This window comes from Poecilia formosa, unplaced genomic scaffold, assembly GCF_000485575.1.
Source record: "Poecilia formosa unplaced genomic scaffold, Poecilia_formosa-5.1.2 Scaffold104, whole genome shotgun sequence".
Lineage (NCBI taxonomy): Eukaryota > Metazoa > Chordata > Actinopteri > Cyprinodontiformes > Poeciliidae > Poecilia > Poecilia formosa.
This window is the reverse complement of record NW_006800043.1, coordinates 42,974-55,808: the sequence shown is the minus strand read 5'-3', so window position 1 is coordinate 55,808 and position 12,835 is coordinate 42,974. Positions and strand designations below refer to the sequence as shown.

General features: G+C 40.7%; 1 protein-coding gene across 1 annotated transcript in view; it reads left to right on the top strand.

Annotated features, from left to right (window-relative positions):
- The first annotated feature begins 1,700 nt into the window (after positions 1-1,700).
- The window catches only part of LOC103142993 (PH domain leucine-rich repeat-containing protein phosphatase 1-like), a 51,080-nt gene continuing 39,945 nt past the window's right edge, over positions 1,701-12,835 (top strand). Inside the window, exon 1 of the mRNA XM_007559341.2 lies at positions 1,701-3,657. Coding sequence (XP_007559403.1) covers positions 2,055-3,657 — 1,603 coding nt within the window. The 5' untranslated portion in view covers positions 1,701-2,054. The remainder of the gene's footprint in view (positions 3,658-12,835) is intronic.

The window sequence follows — 12,835 nt, the reverse complement described above, 5'->3', positions numbered from 1 at the left end:
AAAAAGATAACTTGGGATATTTATTAATAAACATTGATAATTGTTACCAACTAAGGAGGGTATTAACACATTGGCATTAGACATTGCTTGCATTTCAAAGAATTATTCACCGACTTAAACCTGAGGCATTCCAGAGATGTGGTAGGGGACAATTACAACACATCAGGTGTCAAAACAAGGCTTTACTATCTTTTTCTTATGGACATTAACAATGTTATAATGGGAGGTTAAACTATTTGCTATAAATAATGCTTTGCTAAATTATTTTTACCACTTCTGCATTTTGCTTGTTGCAACCACTGAGTTAAAACTTCAATATACAGCATTTAGATTGTATGTGGAAAATAGTGCATAAGTTAAGTGGAGGAAATAGTGCAAATGTTTAGTTTATGTTTTTACAATTGATGTGAAAATTGTGACATTTGCATTTCACTTAAATCCATTGCAAACACGCTCATGGTGAACTGATGGTGGTAGTGTCATGCTGTAGGGAATGTGCTTTTCAGCAGGGATATGGAATCTGATAAGGGCTGCAGGGTCAAGATGAGTGAATCCAAGTACAGGGGAGTCTGGAAGAAGTTCTTTCAGAGGGGGTTTTGAATGAAAAACATAAATTGTTTTGCTTCTCTATCAAAATTATGTAGAACTTTGTGTTGATCCATAGCATAAATTGCCACATTTTTTTTTAATTCAGGGGATGTGTGAATACTGTTTCAAGACACTGCAATAACTAGATTGCCAAGTTACTGGTCTCTCACTCTGCAAGATATTGAAGCATTATGTGAACTGTAAGTCTTTAACCCTAACAAATTACAACAGGTCAAAATTATGTGTTCCAAATGGAAGATCTTTTCATTTCCCAGCCTGAAAATCTTAAATCATACAATAATTTAATTAGTTAAATAGTACAGTGAGACAATAAAAGGGCACAAATGTAATAATCTCTGGGTATTTTTAACTACTCTGAAATTAACTATGGTACTTTTTAATCTTATATGGTGGCACAGAAAACGGGCTAAAAAGTGGTGTTTTTATCATGTTTCTTCAGCTAAGCAAGTTATACAAATGCACCAATACAAACAATAAAATAACTATTTTTGAAATTGTGCTTCAGCTTTTTTCTTGCTGAATTTAGAGAAAAAAAAAATACAATATCCTCTCCACTAGATGGCAACAAATACAACAAGATGAGAGCGTATCTGAGCCGTGGCCTTGTGAAATGGCGTCCTGATGAGATGGTGCCGAGGTAGTTTCACTCGCCACCACTAGTCGCAAATAAGATATACAACCAAGTTTATTTTAGCCATGGATTCGAATGTCAATTATTTGCAATACAATGAAATAAACAGGCTGTTTTTGTTGAATTATTAGAAAATATGGGTGCGTTTTTTTGAATAGCTTAGATAGCAGTTCGCTGTCGGCAAATTATGCTTTCATATTCATTGCAAACAGAGTTCACGCAACAAGTAAAGAAAACTATAGCATGCGACTGCCTCAGGCTAATGCCAAACATTTATAGGAGCTATGTTTACGCCTCTCCTCAGTTCACCGCCCAGCTCAACTGAAATAGAACAAAGGAATTATGGGAAACGTATTTCTTGCATTTTTTCCTCAGTAGAACTCTTATTGTGGCGAACACATTTCCCAGAATTCCCTGCGTTGTTAGCGACCCCATCTTGTGCCCTCCTCATGAATATATATCAGCCAGTATTTGCGTAGGAGGTCTGCCGACGTTCATTTCATATTCTAGCACTGTATTTTGGGACGCACGGTACAGTCACGTCTCCGCCCCGATCTGCCCCCTTAGCGCCCTGCCTCTTCCCAGCGAATTTAATCGGGTAAAATGTTTTTTTGGAACCGCGGAGAGCACTTCGACGGGGAAAAGACGGCGAGAAGTGAATGACAACTAAGGGCATAACTCGGCAACGCCGCCTATTTGGCGGACATTTATCACGTCGGGGACATTTTAAGGCTTTTAAATGTAGGGGGTTTCAGGAATAACCCACTGCGCACCGCTATTTATTGAGAGTGGGGGGTACTTTTCTCTGACAGAGATGGAAAGTGTGCAGGCTGTCGCCGAGGATGCGCCGTCAGATGGAGGCGCGACCAAGTTAATGAAGAAGTCCGGCGGGCCGTCTGTCGCCCGGGGGACTCCAGCGGATGATGGCGGTAGACGGTCGGCACCCTCCCGCGTTGAGACTAAGAACGGGAATAGCCTATCTCATTCCGCCTCCATGCCGGTGACTAGTGCGTCAAACCGGGCCGTGGCGTCTAATGGCCGGGGCTCGTCCAGTAACTCCAGCTCCCTCCTGTTGAGACGGCGGCGCTTGAAGAGGAACCTCTCTGCCGCAGCTGCAGCAACAACTACCGCCGCCAGCTCAGCTGTCACTGCGAAGATGAGCTCGGCCCTATCCTCCGCGTCCCTTCACACCCGGAGCCTGGACAGGAAGACCCTGCTGAAGCACCGCCTGAACCTGCAGCTGCAGCCAGCGGATCGCGAGTGGGTGAGAGCGGATTTGCACCGGGGCTGCATTCACGTACACGACAGGCTGACGTCCTCATATCCCAGGCCAGTCCTTTGCACTATGGACAACACAGCCGGCGAGGTGGCGCTCCGTTTGAGTAAACTCTGCAGCAAGTCGAGCTCGGTGATGCGCATATTTTGTAAAGATACCTCCAAGACTGACCAAAATGGCAACTGCAATGTGAAGTGTGAATTTAATGACGATTCCTTTCATGCGAAAGACGGGTCACTAAGAAAGTGCAACCAGCAGACTTCCTTAGGATCTGCAGAAGTGAGTGGGCACCCCGGTGACAGATTGAGGCTGCTGCTTATGGAGAATGCAGATGACAGGCAAAAGCAACAGGAAGTTGATGGGAAACTTTTCACCCCCGAATCAGAGTCACAGGATAACATAACCTGCTCGCTGTCAGACCTGAACTCCAATATGGATATCCATAATGATGACGATTCGGAGCATAGGAATGGCGTGGACAGCTACGGATTAAACTCTGGCTCAGATGTGGAGAGCAGTGCGTTTGATGACCTGAGCTCAGGGGCCCGGCTCAGTGAGCACAGAGACTCCCTGAGTGACGACATGATCCTGGGAACAGAAGCATCCATCCTCAGCCCCTCGTTTGACAGTGCCACAGAGGGCCACGACATGTATGGAAGTTCCTCAGACGAGCTGGAGCTCGACTGTCTAGTGTCTGGCTCAGGCATTGACCACAGCAATGGCATCTCAGCTGTCACTGCGAGCTACACGCAGTGCAGCATGGGGCATTTAGATGACATGACGAAAAACGTGGGTCCTGACAGCAGACTGAACTCGCACAGTTTGGGCAGCCTGCCACCCAGCAGTAGTGGCGGCTCATTGTCAAGATTCTGCTCAACAGATATTACACCTGGCATTCAAGACTGTGGTCAAGATGCTGTGAAACAGGAGCCGACAGCACTCCAAAATGGAGATTGTAGTGATACCAGCCCCACACTGTATGTTCAGCTGCATGGTGAGGCTGTGAGGAGGCTAAGTCCAGATGAGAGGCCTCTGCAGATCCAGAATGAATTTCTGTTTAAGCTTGGATTTAAGGACCCTTGGAGAGTTCAAGAGGAAGGACTCAACACAGAAATTGGTTCCCTGTTACGTTTTTATGCAGGTAAATTTTTACATATTGTGTTTCTGCTCGCACCAAAACCTGTTGAGGATGCATTCTTATTATGACAATTAATTCTGCAGTGTTTATAACTGGTTGTTAACCTGTATCTAGGCCTAATTGAGGTACACATCATTCTGTTGATTTCTCAAGTGCTGTTGCTCTACAAACAGTGCTTCTCTGGCAAGATACATGCTATGTTACTTTAGATTAGAGATGCACTCATCAAGTTTTTGGCAGCTAATGCTGATTTCCATTCTTGTTTGTTCTTGTAGAAATGTGACTTTCTGATTCAGATTATTACAGCTACAGTTTTCTTCTTGGAGGCAGGAGTTTTGAATCAAACAGGAAATGAAGGAATTACAAAATTCACAGTTTATTCATCAAAGTTTATGTACCTAACCTTTATCTGATTTGTATTAAAACTCGAAAGTGCATCAAAGTACACACGTTTGGCTTTTGGTGGGAGATGGATGCACAAAATAAAAAATAAAAAATCACATTGTTCAGTAACTGACTTGATGATTACTGATCAGAGGAATGGGAGAAATTGTCCATTTCCAATACCGGGATGACTAATTGCTGCATCTCTACTTTGGATGGATGTTATTTAATATTTCCTACTCTGACTTTGTTTGCTCATTGGTCACAATGAGCCGTGATTGTGATGCAGAGGTTGTTAGCACTTGTCTAAATTTACCTTGCCTCAGGAACTTCCTTTGATCAATCAACGTATTTATTTTTCATTTCTTCCGGCTTTAACTGTCTTTGTTGGCCTGAAGCAGCCCACTTTGCTCCCATGGACATGCATGACACTGCCACAAAGGCATTCAGCACAACTTATGGTGTGCAGACATAAGGGGCCCTTTCCGGCTTTTGGCCCATTATCATCCAAATGAAAAGCCTGAATGCCTTTGTGGTTGGATGGAGAATAGCGGTGGGAGCGGTATGGCCTGGGAGGACCATAAACCCCCTCTGTGGACTCTGTGAGTTTAAGTCATTGAGATGCTGCGCAATGCCTGTCCTATTGGCATCCAGCACAACTACTGTCACACTTACTGCTTGCCAAGCTGAGTTAACGTGCTGCTCCGCCAAAGCGCAGGAAGCCCCCTTTTTCTTCACCAGTATTGCTACAATTGTTGGCAGAGGAGCCAGGGGTGGCTGAAATGTGCGTCTGGTAAAGATGTTTGATGAGCAATTGTTGGCACTAAAGTTTGACATATGGAGAGCTCCCGTAAGCTAAAAATGGCCTCATGTTTTTGAGTTCGCAATCACACACACTCTACAACCTGTGGTGATTCTTAAACTTCCTTGCTGGTGTGCAGGATTGATTTTGTTAGGATGACATTACATGATTGGCTATATAAAAATTCATGGAAGTTAATTGGGATGTGCATTAAAAACAATGTCTCGGATGAAGCATACATGAGCCTGTGTAGGGAGATCAAACGATGCAGTGGGCCAAAGATGCCTTGATGCTCTTCATAAGGTAATGCCTCTACATCCCATGTGAGACAGCTCAGCAGCGGTCACTTGAGATAGCCTCCAGCTCTCCTACTCTCGAGAGCGCCACTCAAAACCCGGGCTGCTCATTCTGCAAGTGACCTAACTTCCAAGCATATGTGAAAGGACAATGACTAGGACTCTCAGACACACAAGCTTGTCCTGCATTTGAGAAAGAAGGACCGATGCCCTTGTGACATGTCTGTTGACCATTTCTTTATGCAGCTGAAGCATGTGAGGAATGTACGCTGGCTTCTCTAGAATGTTAGGCACGTCTGCTGAGCAGGAAGTGGAGGAAGGGGATTTTGGAGGCGGGGATGCATGAGAGTGATAGTGTGCAGACACATGTAGAGCTTGTTTTGAATGGTTGTTCTAAACAGATAGGGAAGATACGACTGACCTCGGCTGACAGCAAGGCCGGTCCCCTGTCACTCCAGAGGCCTTTTTTTTTTCTCTCTCTCTCTGCATGGCTGTTCACGCTGAGCGACCTTTGATACAAGAAGTCCAACATACAAACCATGCATAATTAGCTAGTTGCTGAACAACAGTGTAATGCAAATTTTATTGGTACACAAATACACTTAATAGAAAGGCAGTATGCTTTGTTATGGTGCTAATATGAGTGACACATGAGGTACTCCGCATGATTAGACTTGCAGTACTAAGATATACAGAGCCTGTTAAATGGAACAGTTGCCATGGTGCATTATGCCAGGTTGTCTGGACAATGCAAAGATCGGTTTGACTTGGAAGAGGTCAGGGCATGCTTAGAGTGAACCGATTCTGCAGAGGCCAGATGAGAAAACACACTTTGCCCCTCGTACACACGCACTCGTGCACACACATGTATAGAAGGACGACTAGATCAAAGGGCCGCTGTCCTCTTTGGCAGGCCGATGAGGGATCCTTTCAGAACTGCCCACAGAGGAGTCTCTTGTAATGCCTGGTCAGCTTTATTAGAGAAGAAAGAAGTAAGAAAAAAAAATCTGTCATAAGAAAGATTGGTTAAAAAAAAAAAGAAAGAAACTAAAAGTTAAGTAGTTCATGCAAATTATGTTCCAGACAAGTACACAATTTCACAACTATATAAAGTCTGGCTTTTCTGGAGATTTGATGTCTGTTCTCTTTTTTTTTTTACAGTTACGGTTTAATTGCCCATATGTGTAAAATCATGCAGTAGAAAATGATTTGAGAGTATCTACTGCTTTGATTGGTGTTTTCACCCACCATGAATGAGATTTTTAAATACAAAATGTTTCTTAACTATTTTGAAAACAGTGCTTTTCCTAAAAAGAGTAATTAAAACCTCGTAGATTTCTTGACCTAGAAACATATAAGGTATTACTTTTTGTGTATCAAAGCTGGTGGCAATTTCACAATGTGTCACTGTTTACCAAGCTTGGCATGGAAAATGATTCTTGCAGAACAAAGCGGTAATGCGCAGTGGGAATGCTCATGATGATTCTTCCTTCATGAGAAATAGGTGCACTAGGACCTGTATATAGCACTTAACCATAGTAGTAAAAATAACACTCGTTATAACTGTAAAGCTTGGTTTCTCAAAATAACATTTATAGTGCATTACTTTTTTATTACATCAAAAATTCATTGCCAATGTTCTTGCCTTGAAATAAATAATATTTTAGTGCTTGTTGGCTCACTGTTATTGAACTTCTTACTCAGCAAATCCCGACAATATCTCGAGTTTATTACTTTGAGCTCAAGCCAAATTCCTCAGCAGACATTTCCAGGAGTATCTGGGTTAACTCCAAGTGCATTTTATTTTAATTTGCAAGTTTAATAGTTTTATGAATCTGAACAGTAAATGACTGTCAAGTCAAGAAGCAAGAAGAAGCCTCACACTTACAATATGCCTCATTTACTCCCTTATGACTTTCCTCATCACTAGAAACCTGTTTAGAGTTTACGTTTCGATAGCAGATCGCTAGAAGCTTTAATAAGTGTGCAACTCCAAGATGATGCTTAGTTTAAAAACACAAATTTTGTTTCCTTTGTTCAGATTAAAATACTAATTCAAAAGAGAAATTTTGTAAAATGCAAAAACATTTTCTCAGTGTAGCTGAGAGAGATAGATGGCATATGGCCTCATAAATGAAAGAAAACAGCAACAGCATGTTGTCGTTTTCAAAAGCAGTCGTCGTGAAACTTACTTGTGCAGATCGTTCTGAAATCTCAGCTGTGAACTCCATATTTGCCTTGTTGCCTCTGGGAATGTCTGAGGATGCAGCAGCCAGTGGCGTGATGACTTAAAACGTCTCTGCAGGGTTTAAAGGCTTAATGAAGCTCCCAGCTTTCTCCAGCAGGCTCTGTGGCAGCTATTAAGTGAAGAACCAGTCTCTCTGTCTTGTCTGTGCCACGTCGCTCCTTTTGTACAGTCAGCGCGCCAGATTGCTCCCACACTCGCACTTTTTTGCACTTATATAAAAATAATTTTCAGATTCCCAACAAGCTGTAGAGTCTTCTTTTTTTGTTGTTGTTGTTGTCGTTTCCATTTGTTCTTTGAAGGCTTCTGTCCATTGTGTTAATATCCCCTCATTTTGTTTCCTTCGTTTGCATTTTGGTATGTTGAAATAATCTATTATGAAGTCTGATGTTCAGGTGTCATTTTCTCTGAGATTTATTAGATTTGAATAATCATTTATCCCCCCTGTATGTGACGGAATCTGCAAATATCATTTGCAGAATTAAGGCTCCCCAATTCATACCTTTAATTGTGCTTGCTAAAAGTATTTTGAAATGGCCTTTATTTTTAAAGGCCTAATTATGTATAATTATGGCATAAAATTTCACACGTTTCAGACCTCAAGTTTATTTCTCATGTCATTTAGCCACTGTGAAGCATTTTCTCTCAGAAAAAGCAAGCAAAGTAAGCAAAATGTTTTTGTTGTATTTTACCCCCTGTTAGATGTTCAGGTCTGTGGGACCTGTTTTCTCTTTTTATTGTAGCAAAGCAAATCAAAGTAATTAATTTTTCAAACTGAGACTCATTGGCCTTGGGTCATTTTTCAGTGAAGAACATAAATCAGAAAAAGAAATTGATGACCACCCACTATACACCCTCCCTACACATTTACGTTACTTTCAGGGTGTTCGGGTCCACCAGACCCAGAGCTGATTTAAGTGTGTGTCTTCATGCTGTGCTTCTTTCTAGGCCTGTTGTTTGTGTGTGGGCTTGTGTGTGTGTGTGTGTGTGTGTGTGGGAGGAAGAAGTGGAAGGTGGGGGTCCTCTGGGTTTGTGTGTGTGCATGTGTATACTACATATAGAGGACCATTTTCACCAACAAAGGGAGGTCATTCGTGGAAACTGAGGACATTTTCCTGATCTTTATTTTGTTCAATTGCACTGCGCTCTACTAGTTAGGTTTGAGGAACAGTGAGAAAAAAAAAAGTTTTGGTAAAGGTTAGGATTTAGGAATATACTTGCAATGGTTAGAGTTAGGAAAATGTCTAAGTTTGGCATTCAATAACTTGTTATAAAGGCTTACAGATAAATTTCCAGGTAAAAATACATGTGAATTTATGTTGAATAGAAATTTATTTTTAAAATGTATATGGTTTTTGTCATAAAACAAACATGAACAAGTAGTATTTTTTTTTGTAAGTTAAAAAGCAAAAAAAAAGATCAACCATATTGCTGTTTCTTTTGATGGAATTGAAGTGAAATGAACATGCTTTTGTATGTTAATGTAAAAAGCCTTTTTTGTGTTGAATTTGAACTGTAAAGTGCAGACAACAGTGGCTGTGTAACCAAAATATGAACACCTTACAAGGATTAGGACTGTTTTTTTTTATGTGCAAGTTGTTCAAATCAAGCTGAATCTTCAGCTGGATCTGTGCATCAGCTGAGTCAGACTTTGAGAGGATAGCATTTTCAGCTCCTGGGTGTTACAGCTAACAGAACTGTTTTTGTTTAATATAGATTGCCTTCATGGCCGACATTCCATCCCCTCTCTACTTTCAGACCAAATCTTCCTCCCTCTCTCAATTTCTCTCATGATCGATCCACCTCCCCCTCCTCTCGCTATCTTTTCTTGCATCTCCTCCTCCCTCACACCATCTGACAGATTCCATTTATCTTCCCATATCTCTGTTTTCCTCTATATTATTGCCTTCCATTCCAAGATCTGCTGGTCGCCCTCATAAATGCCTTTAAAAGCATTCATGAAGGGACATGACAAAACACAGCTACTGTACCAGGAGGTTGTAAATTGTCTCTTGGGTGTGGGATGGTATGACCCTGGTCTGCTTACACAAAAATGTACAACAAAAATGTATATATAATTATATAAGAAAAGCAACCATTTATTTTACTGTTAAAATAACATACAATTGTTCCACGAGTTTATAATTCCTGTAAGTTCTTTATTTTGATTTAGATAAATAGACTGAAGTATAAAAATGCAATGCAAACAAGCTAAATGTAGCAGTAGACAGAAGTATAGCAAGTTGATAGTTGCTGATTTATTTTTCAAGATATCTGCATAGTTAGCCTGCCTGCACCCTGTTTCTTTACAGTCACTTTTAGTTTTTTTGATTTGAGGTATTTCATTAATTACGTCATATGATATGATGTACATTAATTACAACAAAAATGTTACATCGACTAAATGGGTAACCATTAAAAAGGGGCATCCAATGCAGTAATGCACAAATCACAACATTAAGTTTTCTGCATTGTCCCTGCACTTTGCAGAGTAATTTGACCAGTTAATGCAATACCAGCAGAATATTGTGTTTATATGGTGCAAACCTGCATGGAAATTCATCACATGAGAAACTTCAATAAGGGATATAACGAGATTCTTGGCAATTTAAGTTTTCAAGATGATCATTATTCACAGGTTGCTTCATCCTCAGCTTGCACATTACTAAAATCGGGGCAGGTGGCTTGTCAGAATAAGCTTCTTGCTCATATATAAAGCTGAAGTGCTTGCAGGTTAATTGCTCTTTCTGTATAAGTTGTTTTCCTCTAAAAAAAAGAAAGAAAGTCCTTTAGACCAGATGAGATTGCTTCAGAATCCACATTGGAATCTCTCCACTGTTGCAACTCCAACATAGTGTTTACAAAGACGACCAGTCACCTTAAAACTTTTGTATCGGTGTAGAGTAAGGAATTTTTTTAGTGCAATAAGATGTTTTTAGTCTATTTCAGTTTTTTTTTTTCTAGCCAGCTTTTTAAAGACCTTGACTTTTTGTGAAAAAGTTACAAGTTCCTCATTTTATTTAAAAAATGCCTCTATGGCTATTTACATCAACAAGAGTGATGGGTGATAGTGTTTTAGTTAAGATTATCTATTTTTTGCAACACTTTTCCAAACAAGCATATTTGTCTTTCTTGCAAGCAAGGGATAAGTGCAGCTTTCCCTCAGCCAGCTGACCAGCAGTGTGCATTAACAGGTGGGAAGAAGCAGCCCTACGTTGCTAAATTCTCCACAAAGTAACACGTCATTAAATTGACTTTAAACTATAAGGGATGGAAAGTAACAGCTGTCTTGAAATCCTAACTTCTTTTTTATCTCGGTATACCTTTGAAACGGTAATTGGCCAGCGCCTAGTCCCCATATTTTCTTCTTCCCATTTAAGGAGAAATACATTAACAGAATGCATAGCTGTATTTGGGGCAGGGAAGTTGGCAGAAACAGAAGGGGAAATGATTTAACTAAAGTCCTCCTCGCTTTGCTCTTAGCAACCGAATCTAGGCTAAACAATGTCAGGCTAAGCAGGCACCTCTTAGACATAGATCTAGGAAAATTAGCTGTAAGTAAAGCGGCTTCTTTGGCCTTGTGGGAGAATCCTGACCTCTCAGCTGTCTTCCAAGCTGCCCTTGCCAACTGCTCCCCAAAATCCTCACATGGTTGAACTTGTTGTTGCCCATCAGCAAAGGCATTGAAAAGGATCCCTCCATGGGGAAGACCGACTGTTCTCGACCTGAGCACCAGCCGCAGTTTGGACTGCATGCATGAGGGAGGATTAGAGCCACGCCAGCAGGGGCTCACTATCCGCGGCTTTGATCAGCAACAGCACAGCCTAATAACAGACAACATCTGCACCTCTCTGCATTAAAGAGGCCCAAAAATCCCGATTAGGGAACACGAGGCCCGCATGCCTGCTAGTGTACAGGACAGAAGTGTGTCAGTTCCTGGATGGGAGGTTTTTAAATACCACCACTCCACTGGTGCTTATGCTGATTTGTTGTACAAAGCCAGGGTCTCGAGAGAGGGGTTTTTGCGCTGTTGCTTCTTAGCATTTCATTTTATCTAACGTTCTGTGAGCAAACGCAAAAAAACAAAAAGACAACAACTGTATTCGCAGGGTTTCGTCTGCTAAATTAAATATTTAGCCATCAGAGCCAAAAAATAAAAAAAGACCTGTCAGGAAAAAAAGACATTAGTTTGATTGAGCAAACAATGATTGTTACTGAAGTGTGAGGAGACTGATGCCAACTTTATGTTTGCATCATCCGGATACAGCAAGATAAACTGTTTGGGTGGAGCTTGGGCTATGTTCCTAATAAAAGAGGACATAGTTGTTGGTATGAACTGACCTAGTTTAAAGTTCATCTGTACTTCTCCGAAAATGCTGAAGTACAAGTCTAATGCTTCCTCATTGGCAAGTGAGTCTAAGATAAAAGGCTTAAAAGGAGCTGCCGTGATACAGCCACATGCAAATTTACATATATTACAGCTGCAGAGGACTTCAGCTCACTTTGCATTTGACAGATAAATCCACGTCATTCTATTTTCCTCACCTTTAATGTGCAACGTTAGTTTTTTGATTAACTCTCAATAGAGGATTTCTTAATATCCACTAAAATGTGGGGGAAGGCAGAGGTGATAACAGGAAACGCTCTGCATTCAAAAATAGTTCTTTTATAAAACATGTTCTGCAAGACCATGAAGCAGCTGCTTAAAGCTATGAGTGAGACGCTTGTGGTTGTTATTATGAACCCAGACTTACCGGTTATTATTTGACATTAGAATTGTAATAAAATATTATTGTTATTATTATTTGGTCACATTTGAGAGTCAAAAAGTGGCCTTTGACTCTTCTGTAACGCTTCCATAACTTATAACTTGCATAAATTACATAAATTACATGCTTGGATTCATCAGGTAACAGAACATATTATAACATTTATATTTTGTATCAGCTTGTTATTATTAGAAAAAAAAAAACAGTCAGCCTTTTGAAGGTTTAACAGTTTGTCATTAAAGTATCCCTTTTCTAAAACTTTGTAAGTCAGTCTGTAAATTTAAAGACTTTTAAAACACTAAATTTATGAAAACAAGGTAAGAGGCTGCTATACTGTATTAAATGGCACCAGTGTTACCTCAGTGCGTCTGAATTCTGGAGAAGTAAGTTTCCGCCAAAATATACTGGGAAGAAAACACTCCTGCTGTTTCTCAATCATTAACGTGGGAATTGTCTCCTGTGGGAGCAGTTTGATAATTACCCAAGTTCTGGAAAAAAACTGACAGGCACCTGTTGTACCAGGAAGTATCCTGTCACTTTCCGTCATCACGTGCTTTTCCTTGCACAAGCTTGTCTTGCATGGCCCAGCTTCCAACTCCAACTGCAGCTTGTTTTTTTTTTTTTAATTGTTTATTTAAATTTTTCTTTTCTTGCATTGCTTACTGCTTGTCCATCTGGTTGAAAG